At 54.9% G+C, this 16,558-nt stretch overlaps 7 protein-coding genes across 7 annotated transcripts; 5 read left to right on the plus strand and 2 right to left on the minus strand.

The window, feature by feature from the left end:
* Positions 1–26: 26 nt before the first annotated feature.
* Positions 27–2,408, plus strand: PG997_003098 (amidoligase enzyme-domain-containing protein; the record flags this gene model as incomplete). The annotated part of the gene is made up of 1 exon (XM_066807413.1): positions 27–2,408. The coding sequence occupies one exon, from the start codon at positions 27–29 to the stop codon at positions 2,406–2,408; it is 2,382 nt and encodes a 793-aa protein (XP_066671031.1).
* Positions 2,409–4,366: 1,958 nt separating this feature from the next.
* PG997_003099 (uncharacterized protein) lies at positions 4,367–4,694 on the plus strand (the record flags this gene model as incomplete). The annotated part of the gene is made up of 2 exons (XM_066807414.1): positions 4,367–4,417; positions 4,494–4,694. 2 exons carry the CDS (start codon positions 4,367–4,369, stop codon positions 4,692–4,694), a joined length of 252 nt encoding a protein of 83 aa, XP_066671032.1.
* Positions 4,695–5,178: 484 nt separating this feature from the next.
* On the plus strand, positions 5,179–5,457 carry PG997_003100 (MFS transporter; the record flags this gene model as incomplete). The annotated part of the gene is made up of 1 exon (XM_066807415.1): positions 5,179–5,457. The coding sequence occupies one exon, from the start codon at positions 5,179–5,181 to the stop codon at positions 5,455–5,457; it is 279 nt and encodes a 92-aa protein (XP_066671033.1).
* A 112-nt stretch (positions 5,458–5,569) lies between these two features.
* On the minus strand, positions 5,570–8,861 carry PG997_003101 (uncharacterized protein; the record flags this gene model as incomplete). The annotated part of the gene is made up of 5 exons (XM_066807416.1): positions 5,570–5,848; positions 5,898–6,603; positions 6,693–7,177; positions 7,243–8,761; positions 8,821–8,861. The coding sequence occupies 5 exons, from the start codon at positions 8,859–8,861 to the stop codon at positions 5,570–5,572; spliced, it is 3,030 nt and encodes a 1,009-aa protein (XP_066671034.1).
* A 757-nt stretch (positions 8,862–9,618) lies between these two features.
* Positions 9,619–11,639, plus strand: PG997_003102 (NCS1 nucleoside transporter family protein-like protein; the record flags this gene model as incomplete). The annotated part of the gene is made up of 5 exons (XM_066807417.1): positions 9,619–9,767; positions 9,846–10,099; positions 10,161–10,185; positions 10,271–10,803; positions 10,888–11,639. The coding sequence occupies 5 exons, from the start codon at positions 9,619–9,621 to the stop codon at positions 11,637–11,639; spliced, it is 1,713 nt and encodes a 570-aa protein (XP_066671035.1).
* Positions 11,640–12,772: 1,133 nt separating this feature from the next.
* On the plus strand, positions 12,773–14,000 carry PG997_003103 (alcohol dehydrogenase (NADP+); the record flags this gene model as incomplete). Its single annotated transcript, XM_066807418.1, has 3 exons — positions 12,773–12,847; positions 12,916–13,192; positions 13,258–14,000. The coding sequence occupies 3 exons, from the start codon at positions 12,773–12,775 to the stop codon at positions 13,998–14,000; spliced, it is 1,095 nt and encodes a 364-aa protein (XP_066671036.1).
* Positions 14,001–14,101: 101 nt separating this feature from the next.
* On the minus strand, positions 14,102–15,945 carry PG997_003104 (glycoside hydrolase family 47 protein; the record flags this gene model as incomplete). Its single annotated transcript, XM_066807419.1, has 2 exons — positions 14,102–14,221; positions 14,275–15,945. 2 exons carry the CDS (start codon positions 15,943–15,945, stop codon positions 14,102–14,104), a joined length of 1,791 nt encoding a protein of 596 aa, XP_066671037.1.
* Positions 15,946–16,558: the final 613 nt, after the last annotated feature.

Below are 16,558 nucleotides of genomic sequence, written 5' to 3' on the forward strand. Positions count from 1 at the left end.
AGAAACATCGGTCGAGACAGGCCAAGATGGAAGGTGACACTGAATCTCCTGCACCTGGAGAGACGTTACCGTCTCTGCCGCTGCCAAAGCCTTTGACCTACGGGGTAGAAATCGAAGGCCTTGTTCACTTTCTCGGTCACGACGAAGAAGACCCCCTCCGCCATGTTGAGGGCCTCCCAGAACCCATCCGGTTGCCTGCGGACTTCCCCGAGCTCGGTAACATCAGTACGGCCCTCCATCGCGTGATGCGAGAGACATTGACCAAGAACGGAATCCCTACCCAGGGGATTACCATTGTATGCAAAGAGCCCAAGTCAGTAGAACACTACGCAGCCATGGAGCGATTTGCCGAATGTGGCGCTTGGATTGTCAAACCGGACGACTCCCTACGACCACCCATCTTTGGAACGTTCAAGTTTATGGGGTTCGAAATCAACAGCTCGGTTGAAGCCGACACGCCCGAGTCTTTCGAAGTCCTCCAGTTCGCCATCCAATCCATCACCAACGAACACCGCATCATGCTGAACAGTAGCTGCGGTCTCCATGTCCACGTCGGGAACGGGGCCGAAATCCTCTCTCTGCAAAACATCAGAAGCGTCAGCACCTTGTTCTGGTCGGCCGGGAATCTGCTCAGTACTTTGCACCCTCCTTGGCGACGGATCTGTTCCTGGAGTGTGCCGCTCCGGACGTCGTCGAATATGGCCAGGGACTACCAGCCCGACCTGGTGCATGATACGAGCCAAGGCCTTACCTGCCGCTACGTCGGCGGCGACGTACGCTTCGGAGAACGGTCCACGCTGTGGAAGGAGGCCCACAGGGACGAAAAAACGATGGCGCGGTACCACAGGACAAGAGAGTCGGGACACTTTGAGCCTTTCTTGGACGACGAAGCTAAGGTGACGTATGACCCCATCGACTTCGACAAATTTGACGAGGCTATGGAGAAGTTGGAGAAGAAGAAGGTTGGTCATACTGATGAGCCTAATCACTCGTACGCTTTTGCCATCCCCGCTGACGTGACGGTGCCAGGGTCTTCGGCTACAAGCACGCGCTCCGACAGCCCCGAGACTTCATCGAGTTCAAGCGATTCCGGTCAGCCCATGACAGAAGAGGACATGCTTTCCCAGAAGCAGCTCGCGCAACGCGTCGCGGAGTTGCCAAAAGACCGCTTCTTTAAACCATCTGCCCCGCGCCGATTCACCACCAACCGGCCCCGGTGCACCGGCAACAAGGTCACCCGCGAAGACTTGGATAGGTGGTGGGAGTTGAATATTTTCTATTTGGACGTCATCGCGCAGTCGGTCGATCTTGCCGTCACGGAACCCGCCGTTGGCCTGCTGGACGGCGCGATCCGCCTCCTGGCGGCCGAGAGCCCGTGCGAGATCGCCGAGGCGCTTGCCCCTTTCTCGATGACAGGCAAGTCCAACTACAGCTTCTCCGACTACAAGTGCGGCGCGCTCAGCAGCGGCGATCCCCGCCACACCATCGAGTTCCGCGAGGCCGAGTCGAGCCTGGACCCGACCTGGGTCGCGACCTGGGCGAAGATCTGCCTGGGCCTGGTCCGGTTCGCCATCAACGCGCCCGCCGCCACCTTCATGCGCGTCGTCACCAACTGCCAGCACGCCGAGCAGGGTCGGGAGTATGACGTGGTGGACCTGCTGAACCAGCTCGGGCTCTTTGCCGAGGCCGCGGTCGCCGCCGAGAGGATCTGGAGGAACCGCGAGGAGTGGCACCTCGAGTTTAGCGGTGCCGGCGGCGGAGACTCCGATGAACGCCCTGATCCTAGCAACTCGGGCGGCGGCGGCGGCGGTGGTGGTGGTGGTGACGACTCTAAGCCGGGAGACGGGCCTGGTTCCGGCAACGACCCTCCAGGTGACGGCTCGGGTACGGATGATAAACCAAACCCAGACAAGGACCCTAACCCTGGAAATGGCGATAACCCTGAGGAGCCCAAGCCAGAGGGACAACCCGAACCCGAGCCCGAACCTGAGCCTGAACCTGAACCTGAGCAGGAGCCCAAGGGGGAATCCAGAGGGGAGCCCAAGGAGGAGCCAGAACACGAGCCCGAGGAGTCTACTGAAAAGCCGGGCGGGGAAGACGACAGAGAGTCGGAAAGCGTCGACTCCATCGACAAGATCGATGGCCTCCACAGCATCGACGGCGACACGACGAGTAGCAAAAGCACTAGTAGCAACTCCGAGGAAGACGGCGCGTCCGCAAAGAAGAAGGAAAAGAAGGAGAAGCTGTTTCGAGAATCGCCTGTAATGAATCCACAGCTGCCCGAGATTAAAGCGGCCGTGGGTCTGGGAGGGTCCGTGTTTGCCCGTACTTGGGAACAGGCTAGAAAAGAAGAAGAGGAGGACGGAATTGGCAGTTCGGTGTTCGTAGGGCGTGCTGTTGCTATTTAGGGAAAATATTCGGTTTTGGAAAGCTCCAGGTAAGTATTAGAGTAGGTAAGTTGTAAAAGTCAGGTCGACATCTGCTAAGAAGTTCCATCTTGGTTGTATTTAGGCCAAAGAGCCAATGGTTTCATCGTTGTAGTTAGCCACACCACTTCCGGGCCTGTTGGTTGGGCTAATGTTTTGCTATATTGTGAAAGAAAGACTCGAAACACAGCAATGGTACACAAAACAAAGAGACAATGTGATAAAGAGCCTCGGAATTTGTTTTTCATAAGGAGATATAACAGTGGGTTTGATATGACGGAACAAGACAAAGGAACTTCAACCCATCGGCATCGATTCCGATCTCAGGGGGATAGACCATGGGCTGTGGGTGGACCCCCGTGCCAGTCGGCAGGTTCGGGCGGCATTCGCACAAACACGACAAAGCACCGGGATATATATCGATTCTGGCTTTGTCTGATATACATCCAGCGGAAAACGTCAGGACTGTCACCTACTTCCGCACCTAAACTATCGTCCGCTGGTGACACAAAAGCGAGGAGAAATCACAACATAGCGCCAAATGTCTAGGCTGCATTCCAGCCCGTGATTTCTTCTTCTTGGGACCAGCGGCTAGTGTCGATAAGAGGGACCCCGTTACAAAGTATATGGAGTCCAACACACATGTCAAAGTGTCGCCAAGATGCCAAGGCCTCCCATCAGCTGTTCTTGAGTTGCAGTCGGGAGCAAGCCCAGCCAAGAGCCAAGGGGCTATGAATTGCGTGCTCGGGTTGACGGACCTCACCCAGCGCCAGCCAAGACCACAGCTCAAGGGGTTTTCAACGAAGAATTTCCATTGCAGTAGATGTTGGAGCTGGGGACGGTAGTGCGTGATAGATAGCCATCGATTCGTAGTTAAGAGTCTACTTAAGTATTTATTTCCGCGTAAGTTTGTCTCATATCTCTACCCCTAATGTAAGTAAAATCGATAACCCCCCTCACAGTTACCAAACAAGTTCTCCCCTGAAAGTGGAAACATGATGGCTAAAACCAACTCGGCTGAGATGGACAAATGTTCTGTCCTCGCGGACGACAATGAGTTTCCAAATCGAGTAGTGGACTGGTCCCCTGAAGAAGAATCGAAGGCCAAACGAAAGTAAGAAAATCACCCTTGTGTAATATAACCAACTGGAGAGACTCACTACATCTCAAGGCTCGACTTTATAATAATGCCCATTCTCACTTTGGGGTTCTTCTGCTTGCGTAATCCAACCTAATTTCTCTCTCCCCCCTGACTTCACGTCTCTTTTGTGCTGCCCTATGAAAAGAAACATGCTCTTTCTAATAAGGCCCTTACCCCTAAGACAGAACTCGACCGCGGCAACATGGCCAACGCCATAACGGACCGGTTCATGGAGGACGTGGGAATCGACCAGGACCAGTTCAACGTGGGCCAGCAGATGCTGTCCCTCGGCATCGTGCTGACCGAGATCCCGTCCAACATGGTCCTGTACCGCGTCGGCCCGAGCCGGTGGCTGACGCTGCAGCTCTTCCTCTTCGGCCTCGTCAGCACGTTCCAGTCCTTCCAGCGCGGCTGCGCGCCCTTCCTCGCGACCCGCCTGCTCCTGGGCGTCGCCGAGTCGGGCTTCATCCCCGGCGGCCTCTACGCCCTCTCGACGTGGTACACGCGGCCCGAGACGGCCAAGCGCGTCATGGTCTTCTACTTCGGCAACCAGCTCGGCCAGGCCTCGGCCAAGCTGCTGGCGTACGACATCCTGCACATGCGCGGCGTCGGCGGCCAGCCCGGCTGGTTCTGGCTGTTCGCGCTCATGGGCTCCTTCACCGTCCTCAGCGGCTTCGTCTTTGGCTTTTGCCTGCCCGACTCCTTCCAGAACCCCCACAGCACCTTCCTGCCGCGCTTCTCCTGGTTCACATCTCGGGAGCTGCATATCCTCCAGACGCGGGTGCTGCTTGATGACCCCATGAAGGGCAAGAAGAAGTCGCGCATTGGACGAGATGCCTTCAAGCGCGCGGTGAGTGAGACACCTTTGTTTATATAGTTGCTTTGTAATATTTTGCAACTTTTGTGACTGATATCAACATGACTAGTTCACCGACTGGCGTTGTTGGGCCCATTTCATCATCACGCTTTGCAACAACGGCCCGCAACGCGCCTTCGACACCTACGCTCCGTCCATCGTCACAAGCTTCGGCTTCGGAAACCTTGTCAGCAACGCCATGGCCGCCGTCGGTCTGTTCCTGCAGGTTCCGATATCGTTTGGATTTAGCTGGGTTTCGGATCACTTGTAAGCTTTTGTCTCCCGAAAAACGAAAAGAAAGCTTGTTTTCTCCTCCCCCTTTTCTGGTAGGTAGTTCGCTAAGAAACTGGTGGTCTTCCCCGTGTATAGCAACCTGCGCGGCGAAACCGTGATGCTTGGTTTCTTCTGCCACCTTCTTGGTTACATTTTCAACCGAGCCTTCACCGATGTCAACCTTCGCGGCGTACGTTACTTTGGCGTGGTCTGGACGCAAGTATTCGGCACCTTCTCACACCCCTTGAATATCGCATGGCTATCGCTTGCCTGCAAAGACTCGGAGCAAAGGGCACTAGCAATGGCTGGGTAAGTCTAAACCAATTCTTGTTTTATATACCACTTTGCCTCTATTTCGAATCGAAGCCCCTGAGCCCCTGAAAGTAAGAGGATAAGAAAACCAAAAATCGGTGCACTACGCAAATAGACTAGACTACACCGGTTGCTGATTTCGAGTCCTTTGGGCAACCTATAGCGTCATCATGGGCGCCAACATCGCAAGGATCTACGGAGCGCAGATCTTCCGCAAGGACGACCGCCCCCTGTACCGAGGCGGTTTCAGCGTGGCGATCGCCGTGCTGTGCGTGGGCTTTGTCATCGCTCTGGGTCGGTGGATCGACGACAAGCGGAAGCAACGCAAGAACAAAAACCAGCTGGAAGGTGCCTCGTCCAGTTCCAGAGACTCAAACGCCGACGCTGGGGCCGAGAAGGAGGTCTTACCAGTGGAGCTCAAGTCGAGTGCCGTTGACCCCCTGAGATAGGGTTATGCTAAGTCTGCCATGGGGGATTACTCTATATCTAGGTGGTTGAATATATCATCCGAGAAGGATCTGGTACAATAGCACTAATATAGTTGTATAAAACGAAACCATATCAAACAACACGGTCGAATTCATCGATCACGCTTTTTGGCTTCGTAAAACGGCCAAGAGGCACATACTCGAGGTCATCAAAGCCGAACCCCTTCGGTCCTCCGATATCGATGCCCCGCTGTGTCGAAGTCCACTTCTCCGAAGCAGTGATGCCGATGACCACCACCAGAAGACCGTACCGATACTCTTGGGTCCCTATGGCCTCGCCGTTCTGTGCATCAATGACACATACGAGATCGGGAACAATGGCGAGGATCTGCTCAAGGAAAAGGGTAAGTTGCTATAATCTGTAGGTAGTGCATTCATGGGAGTGAGAAAGAAAGGCTTACCTCTTCTTTACCGCACGCGCTGATCTTCTTGGCGTAAATATTCTCGTTCTTGAACGGAATGACAAGCCGTTCCGCCGCTCCTGCCGTCTTCCCATCGTGCATAGATGTCTTCTTCATCGACTCGATCGTCACCTCGCCGTACGCGTGGCCCATCCTGGTAACCCTCTCGACCCCGACAATCTTGCCGCGGAACAAGACGCGCGCCGACTTGGCGCCACCGACCTCTTCCACAATCGACTCCGCCACAGCGTCGACCCGGTTCGCCGCCCGCGCGCGCGCAATGGCGCGGCCGATCCGCCACGCGAGCGAGACGGTGTTCTCGACGACCCAGCGCCTCGCGTCGGCGCCGCGGACGGGCCCCTTGGCGCAGCCGACGTGGGAGCCCATGGTCGACAGCGCGGCGCGGAAGGCGCGCTCGGCGTCGAGCTCGGTGCGGGCCCTGGTCATGAGCAGGACCTTGCCGTTGCCGTCCGCGATGCACGAGGGGATCATGGTCGCCCTCGCCTCGTACACCACCGGCGTCGTCTGATGCGAGACGGGGTACGCGCGCCCCATCCAGTCGCCGTCGACGGTCGGGATGTCCATGTTGGTCGACGCGCCCAGGATCAGGCCCTGCAGGCCGTTGCCGCCGCCGATCTCGAGTGAGATGACGGCGGTCGGCTTGACTTTGAGGTAGTCGTAAAGTTCGGTTTGCGACTCAAGTATCCTGGTTTTCACGTTAGTATGCAAGCTCTTGATAGGTGGCTCAAGGTTCAGAGGGATAAGAAAAACTGATGAAACCTATTCATCACTTACTCATCTCCGTATGGCTTCTCGATCGAGACCTGTGGCGACCCCTTACCACCCCCACAAGCCACAATGTCGTCATTTCGCAAGTCCCAGGGAGATACGATGCGCACAGTGGCTCCGGCTCGGAGCAGTTCGCGGAGCCTCAGCATGTGCTGATACGGGCTCCCACCGCCCCCGGTACCCAATATATAGCACCCCGTGGTTATCCAGTCAAGGTCGGTTTCCGAGAGCAACCATTGCCGGTTGGCCACGTTTGGCCTATAATTGTCGATGTCTTCTGCCGTCATCACCATAGGTTTGTCGACCACCGACACTGAGTCATCTGGCAATTCTGAGTGGATGGAATCTCTCCCAAACTCGACCATGTCCGTATCCTGGGTCCTCAATATCGAGTCACCATCAACAGGCGCGGCACAACTTAGAAGATCGGTCCTCGAGTAGTCGAAGTCGCCGACGGCTTTGACCACGACACGGGACTTATTTGCAATATACTAAAGAAGGGAGTGGTCTTAGTAGTAGCAGCAAACGAACTCTGAGCTTGCGGGCGGTAGCCTACCTGTAGTGGGAAGCTCTCGACCTCGGCAATAGTGACGGTTGAGCGCTCCGCCCCATTAGCCACGGCTTTATCGATGGCAGACTGCGATACCTCTTCAATGACTTGCGCCACGCTTCTGGACTCCGTGCTCGCGATGGAATCAATGACCCCGCTGACCCGGGCCGTCGCTGCGCCGATTGCGTTCGCCACCCCTGACCAGTTCGGCTTGATGACGCGACTGGCCCCGATCAGGCTATCGGGTGCTATCACGGCGCCGCCGCCGACTAACACCACCGGTATGTCGCTTGGGGACATCTTCATGGTGTCTATGATGCGTTCCAGCATCGATTTCACTTTTGCTTTGAACTCCGGCAAGTCGGCCGCGATGTTCGCGTCCTCTAAAAGGGAGAGATCCCCGATTCCCAATGTCGGCTGGTCCAGCACAGTGTAATCGGTGGTGGTCGGGACAGTCCCACCAAAAGCCAGCGCCTTCTCTTGGATCAGGTACCCGACACTATCCGGCCCAATCGTGAGCTGCCCGTCTTTGCCCCTCCGCACAATCGAGCCGCCTCCTAGGCCGATGCTCTTCACGTCCGGATAGGAGAAGTTGGTGCGAACTCCAGCGATCTCGCTATACGCCGCCGCCTGTCGCGGAAATCCGTTCGGCAGAAGCAGGCCGACATCGGTCGTGGTACCGCCGATATCCACCACCATCATGGCTTCTCCGCCATTCTTCAGGTCCTGCGTGAGGAACGCCGCGCCCCGCATCGAGTTCGTCGGGCCGCTCGAGAAGGTCCGGATGGGAAGCCGTGCCGCGGAACTAGCGGGGAGTATGGTCCCGTCATTCTGCGTCACGAAAACCGGACAGCCGAGTCCGAGCCGACTAATGGCTTCCTGGAACGAGTGGATGGTGTAGCGGGCGAAGGCGAGGATCGAAGCGTTGAGCACCGCCGCGTTCTCCCGCTCCAGGAATCCGATGTTGGCGACCTCCTTCGAGAGCACCACGTCGGCCTCGGGGTACGCCTCCCGGATGATAGACGCGGCTCTCTCTTCTTGCCTGTACACGACGTCGATGGGGCTGAAGATGCCTACTACTACGATGCTCTTGATGCCTTGGGACTTGATGATCTCGCACTCGCGACGCAGCGCCTCCTCGTCGAGCTCCTCGATAAGGCTGCCGTCAATTTCCAAGCCGCCATCCACCAGACCGCGGTACGCGCAAATGATACTTCGCAGCCTGGGGGGCCAATCGATGCCAACGGGTATATCTTTCGAGAACGGCCCGCACAGCCGGATGACGGCCACCTTTGCCAGCCGGGACCTGTCCATCTCCACCACCGCGTTGATGAAATGCGTGGTCCCGATCGTGACACTGGCTACGTCTTGCGCGTCCACGCTCGACTGCTCGAACATCTCCTGGATGACGTTGAAGATCCCATCGCTGGGGTTCTTGGTTGTGCTGGCCTTCTTCCAGGCCACGATGCCCCTATCTGGATCTGATGACTTTTCGGGGTTTAATATTACTCCATCTGTGTTTGTTCTGTTCTTTAAGTCAGCTCTGCCCCTATGGACTATGGAAACAGGGTCTGGGACACTTACCCGCCAACATCAACCCCTATGCGCAGATGCGGTCTCCTCATTGGGACAGCCATTTCCAATGCTGATATATACACTTGGCGAGTATCGTTGAGCAACTCTGAGCAATACCGGTCATCAAATCCAATAAATCACGGATTACACTAACCTTGTCATGAAGCTCATATGTTCGGATGGTGTCGGATGTCGGTTTCGCGGGGTAGATTCAGATTTTGGTGTCCATGATGATTACGGCCCTTGATCCTTCGATCAACAATGTGTAACATATAAACCAGGCATATGTAAGTAATTACTAACAACCCCGGACCAGCCAATCGCTACATTTCCGACTAGTCAAGCCCATTTGACCCAAGGAGTATTATCGGAGCTTGGCGCGAATCCGGCATCGGCATGGGTTGGGGTTCCCGATAAACATCGGATCAGTCCGATTATCTCTGCCCAAGTACGAATCGGCTATCACGATGGTATTTTCAAGTCGCATGAAGGAGTAAACACGATATTAACCCCTCTTCATGTCGACGTACATGGATACTATGCGATAACCGAACTGCGGGTTGTGTGCATTAGACAAGCAGCACCAACTAGGACCCTGACTTTGAGGTGATACCCCCCAACGCCAAGGATCGATGGGTTGGAATGTGCATGATAAGATGCCGATCCCATGGTGCATCAACATTGACCTAGCACTGGCGGTAGATCACTGCATGCATTTATGTAGTAAATAAGTCCCGCCAATCCTTGGTCCGTATGTTTCTGAAGGAGGTCACGCATTGCGCAACCCCTTTCTCAGAGAGATTCACGATGTTTCGACGTATGAAGGAGGCCGTGGCCCTCAAGTCCGACGAGTCGCACCCCGAAGAAGTGAGCGCCTGGTCGAACCGTGATCTGATTCCTCTTCCGCCGTCTCGTCGCACGTGGGGCTGGTTCAACTTCTTTGGCTCCTGGTCTCTGTAAGCCCCCATTCTACTACCCCTGGATACCACGTGGTCATGGAATACTGATGAATCGATTTCTTGAGCCATCAAAAGGTCGTCGCTCAACGTAGCAACATGGCAGACACCCAACACGTTCCTGACACAGGGGTTGTCCGTCGGCCAGGCCATGGCGGTCATCGTCGTCTCGCGTGGCCTCTGCTGCCTCTTCGCCATCCTCGTCGCTTGGTGCGGCCTGACCTGGCATATCGGCTTCACCATCCAGAACCGGTTCACGTGGGGGATGCGGGCGAGCTATATCCCCCTGATGCAGCGTGTGTTGCTCAACTTTATATGGAATGCTCTCCAGTGTAAGTTCGGATGTTTGACCGCACATCACCAATAAGAATGCTGCTAACGGGTTCTTCAAAGGTTGGAATGGGGGTAAACTGGTCACGTAAGTGTGCCTATGCCCAGAATGAAAGGGTACACAGCCCACATAAGTTAGTATGCGTAGCTAACCACTCCTTCGACTGCTGCAGTGTCTGCATCACGGCCATCTGGCCACAATTCGCCAAGATCCCAAACACATTAAGCGCAAGCACGCCAACGACAACATACGAGTTGGTTGGCTTCATCGTGTTTTGGGCAGTATCGATCCCGTTCCTGTTCATCCGACCGGAGCGATTCAAGAAGCCGTTCTTCGTCTCGTCGCTGGCGTGCGGACTGGGCATGCTGGGCATGATGATCTGGTCTCTGTCAGTGGCACGTGGGGTCGGGCCTGTGTTTTCACAGGGCGAGAAGGTCCCAGCGAGCTCGCGCTGGAGTGCATCGTGGCTCATGATGGCCGGCATCAACCAGGCCATCGGCCAGAAGGCCGCGGGCATGACCAACAGCAGCGACTTCTCGCGCTATGCCCGCAAGAAGTCCGATTACCTCATCGGCACCATCTCCGTCTATTGGATCACGGGAGTCCTCGTCTGCTTCGGCGGTCTAGTGACGACGGCGGCGTGCCAGAAAATCTACGGTCAGATTTGGTGGAACCCGCCAGACCTTCTCATGGTCATGATGGACCGTAAGTCATTATTAAACCACTTGGCATAACTTACAAGAAGCAAGTACGGATATTGACTGACAAATTGCCTTGCCAACTCATCAGATGGTCAAGGATCCTCTGCTGCGCGAGCAGGCGTCTTCTTCGCCTCGCTCGCCTTCGCCTTCACCTCCATCTTCGAGAACGTCTGCTCCAACGCGGTGGCAGGCGGCATCGACCTGGCCGGGCTCTTCCCACGGTACATCGACATCCGGAGGGGCGCGCTAATCACGTTCTGCGCGGCGTGGGTGATCCAGCCGTGGCAGCTCATCAACCAGGCCGCGACGTTCGTCGCAGTGCTCAACTCGTTCGCCGTGTTCCTGGCGCCCATCATGGGCGTCATGGTGTGCGATTACTTTATGCTGCGCCGGCAGAAGATCAGGCTGACGCACCTGTACCACCCGGACGGTTCGGACTACTGGTTCTATCACGGCGTCAACTGGCGTGTGATCCCCTGCTGGGTCGCGGGCTGGGCGCCCACCATCGGCGGCCTCATCGTGACGGCGCGGGGCGACACGGACGCGCCCGACGCCGTCCACGAGCTGTATTTAATCGCGTTCTTCATCGGCTTCTTCATCTCCTTCGTCCTTTTCTACGGCGTGAACAAGCTCTTCCCCTTACCACATCTGGGCGAGATTGACGAGGTTGACAATTATGGCACTTTTACGGCACAGGAAGCCGCGAGGCTTGGGGTGTTGCCGGTACGAGACGCGGAGGAGACGTTGTCTGACAAAATCAAGGGCACAGAAGCCGACATTCAGATCACTGAATGTTTGGACACGAGCCCCAGTATGAGAAGAAGATGGTGGAAGTGGTGATGTGTATGTCCTGTCGTCGCCGAGCATAGCAAACCATATTCATCCACATCCCTAGGTAGATACTATGGATGAGAGAGATCCAAAACCTGACCGAGGAGTTAACTCGATAATCGAAAAGCACTTGATGAACTCCTCATGAAATGCCGCAATCCTTCGGAAGTCGAGTAGTGTCGCTCTTGCTTCAAGCCACCTGCTCGGGAGCGTCAAGCCTGAGAATCAATGACGTCAGTGCATCGACGTTCGTCGAGGGAAAAAGAACTCCACTGGGGAAAGATGCCCGCCCCATTCGGCTGCCCCCCATGTCTACTGGCTTCCTTTGGGGATCGAGATATGTTCGAAAAGAAATTCGATAGCGCCAGCATGTACAGCAAAAAAACGTACGTCCGGCCAAGCCACCAGCACCTGGGACAAAAGACCGACCGCCGAAGACATGGCTGCAAGGCGGCAAGGCGGGGTAAGGTGGGACGACATGTGCGCCTAGAACGACGTTTCCGAGAATACGGACACTTTGTTCCTTTTATTCCTCCCTCGATCAATGGAACAATATCAAGATAAGAGATGGCCTCCATAGATTGCCGTGCGGGTCATGCGGGAAAGGCCCACGGTTTGGATGAAGCTAGGGGCTTGGAGGGGTGGCACTTGGTGGGACTGTTTGTCAACCTCTCTCCCTGCGTTCGGTTCTGCGAAGTTTACAATTGGGTAGTGGCATCCTCTCGGAGAGCAGCAACCGCTCTTCCACGTCTAATCGTCATATCGAAAAAGCGATGGCTTTTTTTTCCAGATCGACACCACGTCAAGCCATAGCTCCCCCTGGGCGCTTTGAGCTATAGACGTCACTAAATGTGAGAAGGAGCCCCCGTCTGGCGCTCCTGAGTGCCATACAGTGGCCTTTGAGTGCTGTACATGCGGAGCAAACTCCGCAACACACATGCAGTATGAATGAGCCATGTCGTCATGAAGCTTCACTGAAAGAGGCATATATATACTTGCGATATCTCGTAGACCTGATGTGGAAATTTGTTTTAAATCAACTTCAACAACAATTGCAATATCAAACGAGACCCCTACCCTCGTCTTTTCAAACACAAATATTCACACCTCCCATAGATAAAACCTAAACTACACCTTTCAAAATGCCTTACCCCGAGGAGTTCCAAGGATTCATGATCAACGAGTTGGGTAAATATAAGGAGTTCAAGAAGCAGACAGTACGTTCTCCCTAAATTTCACCAATAACTGGATCGTGCCACGAGACTGACTGAAAAACCGCGTGCAGTTCAAGCCCAAGGTCTTTGGTGACAATGACATTGACATCCAGATCGAGTGCTGTGGCGTCTGCGGCTCCGATGTCCACACTGTCACAGGCGGTTGGGGCGAGGCCCATACCCCGATCTGCGTAGGCCACGAGATTGTCGGCAAGGCTATCAAGGTTGGCAAGTCCGTCAAGGATGTCAAGGAGGGCGATCGCGTTGGTGTTGGTGCCCAGATCTGGGCTTGTCTCAAGTGCCCTCAGTGCAAGAGCGACAATGAGAACTACTGCCCTCACATGGTCGGTACGTGTCACCACCTCAGTCTACCCTCCACCTTTCGAACACAGTTGCTTACATTTTCTTGTTAGACACCTATGGAGCCCCTTACCCGAAGGACGTTGACCCAAATGAGACTGTTTCCCAAGGAGGATTCTCGTCACACATCCGTGCTCACGAGTACTTCGTCTTCCCCATCCCGGACGCCATCCCGTCCCATCTCGCAGCACCCATGCTGTGTGCTGGTTTAACAACCTACTCGCCTCTTGTCCGCGCCGGAGTCGGCCCTGGCAAGCAAGTCGCTATCGTCGGTCTCGGCGGTCTCGGCCATTTCGGTGTCATGTGGGCCAATGCGCTCGGGGCCGAGGTCACCGTCATCTCCCATTCCCCCAACAAGAAGGACGACGCACTTAAGCTAGGCGCCAAGCACTTCGTCAACAGTGGTGACAAAGACTGGGCCAAGCCTTTGGCGTTCAAGTTCGACTTCGTCTTGAACGCTGCTGACATGACCCACACCTTCGACCTCGATAGCTATCTGTCAATTCTAAAGGTTGGCTGCCAGTTCCACCAAGTCGGTTTGCCCGATGAGGCTATCCCCAACCTTAAGCCGCAGCAATTCATGGCCAATGGCTCTAGCATCGGTGCCAGCCATATTGGCTCCCGCCCCGAGTGTTTGGCCATGCTAAAGCTGGCTGCCGAGAAGAAGCTTGACCCCATGGTTGAGACCATCCCTATCTCCGAAAAGGGATGTGCCGAGGCTATCGAGAGAGTGAAGACCAACAAGGTGCACTACCGGTTCACCTTGACTGACTTCGATAAGGTTTTCGGCGCTTAGGTCGCCACCTAATAGATACCCGAGACCAACATAGTTGATAGTTAATGAATAATGATGTTTAGAAGCGATTGTCTTCGGCGTTAACAATAGTGACTGCCTCTTCATTTGGGTCGCAGAAATGGATGAGCCTCGGTGTTAAAGACGTAATCATCCAAACTGATCAGGTCAGGGGGTGAAAAGGCCAGATAGAAATATTTCAAGGTCTCGGCAAGCCAGAAACTCTGTGAGTCATGTCAATAACTGGTACTCGTAGTGATCGGGATTTTCAACATACTTCCATGTAGTCCTCGTTTTGGGATGGGTCGACTGGTTTTGTAACATCAGGGACGGCCGCACTTGCAAGTTTTGCGCCCGTAGCATTCCTCACACCCTGGAACATGTCCCATGCCGCCTCCTGGAACTCTGCGCGACCAGTGATTCGATGGAGCAGGAAGACACTCTCTATCGCTTCGGGCCGCAATATGTATCGAGGGTCCTTGGCCGTGGTGAACCCCTTGGGTAGATGCTCCTTCCATTCAGGGCGTTTCTGCCTTTCCTGGATCCACACCTGCTCATCCCAAGGGCAGTCCTTCCGAGACTCACAGGCTATCATATTGTGTCGCTCGGGTCCAACACCCGCGGGCATTGACTTGTATGCGTAGATACAGCCATTCGTCAGCTTAGCCCCGATTTCAACGTCTTTCGGCCTGTTCAGCAACCGACCTCCCAGGGCCATGGTACCACCCAGATAACAAGCTAAGTGCTCCGTCTCGGGGTCCAGAAGATGCTGGCCGTCGTTGTAAACATTCACCGCACCTGATACCAAAATGTCTTCTTCTCCGGGGAGCATGGGTCGGAAGAACATGTACTTGTCGGCTGCGTCCATAAACTTCTCTGACATGATCTTGTACTTGGGCTCTGCGCCTTGAATGAGACCGTGCATCTTAGGCAGGTATTCGTAGAGAGAGTCGGCACATCCCGCCAGGGTGAATTGATAGCCAGAGGATACATCCTCCCGGCTCATTGAAACCATCATGGGCCACAGCCCAGGCAATTGGGACGCATTCTGTTGGCTGTAAAAAACGTCCATTACCTTGGACATGGCGTTGTAGTACTTTGGGTCGCCCGTGATCTGTGACAGACGCGTCATCTCGAGTGACAAGGTTCCAGGAGAGGCTGAAACGACGGAGCCCTCGACGAACAGCTCGTCTCCCGTCTTGGCACGTGCAAAATCGATGAAATCGACAGGCATGCGGTTTGCTGTGTTGAAGGCACCGTACAGCAAGTCGCCTAGCTCTTTAGCCTTGACGAGCAAGATTTCGCGCTTGCTCAGGTCGTAAGCAGCAAGGAGGCCACCAAGGTAACGAATGTTGGTCTCAAACGTGTTGACACGGGGCGAACTGGATTTGCCAAAGTCGATTTGGGCTACAGCAGCAACGGCTTCGTTGAACTCCTCGCGAAGGCCCATGATCCACAGGCTGTCGAGAGAGTCAACAAGCGTGGCCGCCCAACCAGAGAATTGGTCTTGGTAAGTGCCGGTCATTGGCTTCAGTGCATCCTTCATCCAGGCGTACTTCCGGTACGCTTGCCAATCCCTTTGGAAAAGCTCCCTGACCTCGCGTCTTCTGGCCTCACGAACTGCCTTGGCTTGGGCTGATTCTGACTTGAAGGAGTGCTGGACTTTGGGGAGAGCCCTTAGACCCTTGGTGCTTGGCAAGGGTTCAAGCTCACCAACAGGTGGGTGTTGGTGCTTGACCTTGGTCCAATTGAAACTGGATTTCGCAGTGGTCGGCAATTGCAGCGGCGCGTCGACGTTCATGTAGTTCGCCAGCCATTGCGATTCCTCTAGTCGATGCACATTGCATCTGTAAAGAATGTAGAATACGGCGAGTATTGCAACGGCCGGCAGGAGGCGGCGGCCGTTGCCGAAGCGGTTTTTGGAGCGGGCCCTCATCTCGACGTACATGACGGGAGCAGATCGCTGGGGGCAGCAGAGATAGCGAGACAAATGTGTAGCATTCGTTACAAGAAGAAGAACATGAGTATAACCAAAGTTTTGAAGTTTCAAAATTCAAAATTACAAAAAGTATTGTTGAAGTGAGTGTAAGGAATGTCCAAGATTCTGAAATAACTAAGGAAGAAGTTGGTCTCACCCTCCACTACTCGAGGCCAGACAACAGGTGTTTCATTGCCGTGCGCCATGGGAAACGACGCATACCCAGCACGCCAGCGGAGTGTCAGGTCCCTTGCCAACAGTGGAAACAGGAACAGAGATCGGCTCAGGCCATCCCCGGGTCCCTTCTCCCCGGCAGCCAACCTTGGAGGTGCCAAGTGTGATGGTTCTCGCTGCAATCCAGGGACAGATTCCAAATTTACCCGCAATTGAAGCCCCTTATTTAGCAAGGCCAATCAAATCCGCCCAGTGCTGGTCCAGGTACCAAATAGCCTGGGATTTAGCGCCTGTTGGTTGTTGCTCAGCTGAGCCACGCTGCCAAGCTAATCTTTTTGTCCACTGCCCTTCACACCAAAACGCACCCGACGTTCGGCTTCAAAATCGACGGGCCGTGTACGCAAAAGTC

The sequence above is a fragment of the Apiospora hydei genome, assembly GCF_038363865.1.
Source record: "Apiospora hydei strain CBS 114990 chromosome Unknown utg000004l_segment0_segment0, whole genome shotgun sequence".
Lineage (NCBI taxonomy): Eukaryota > Fungi > Ascomycota > Sordariomycetes > Amphisphaeriales > Apiosporaceae > Apiospora > Apiospora hydei.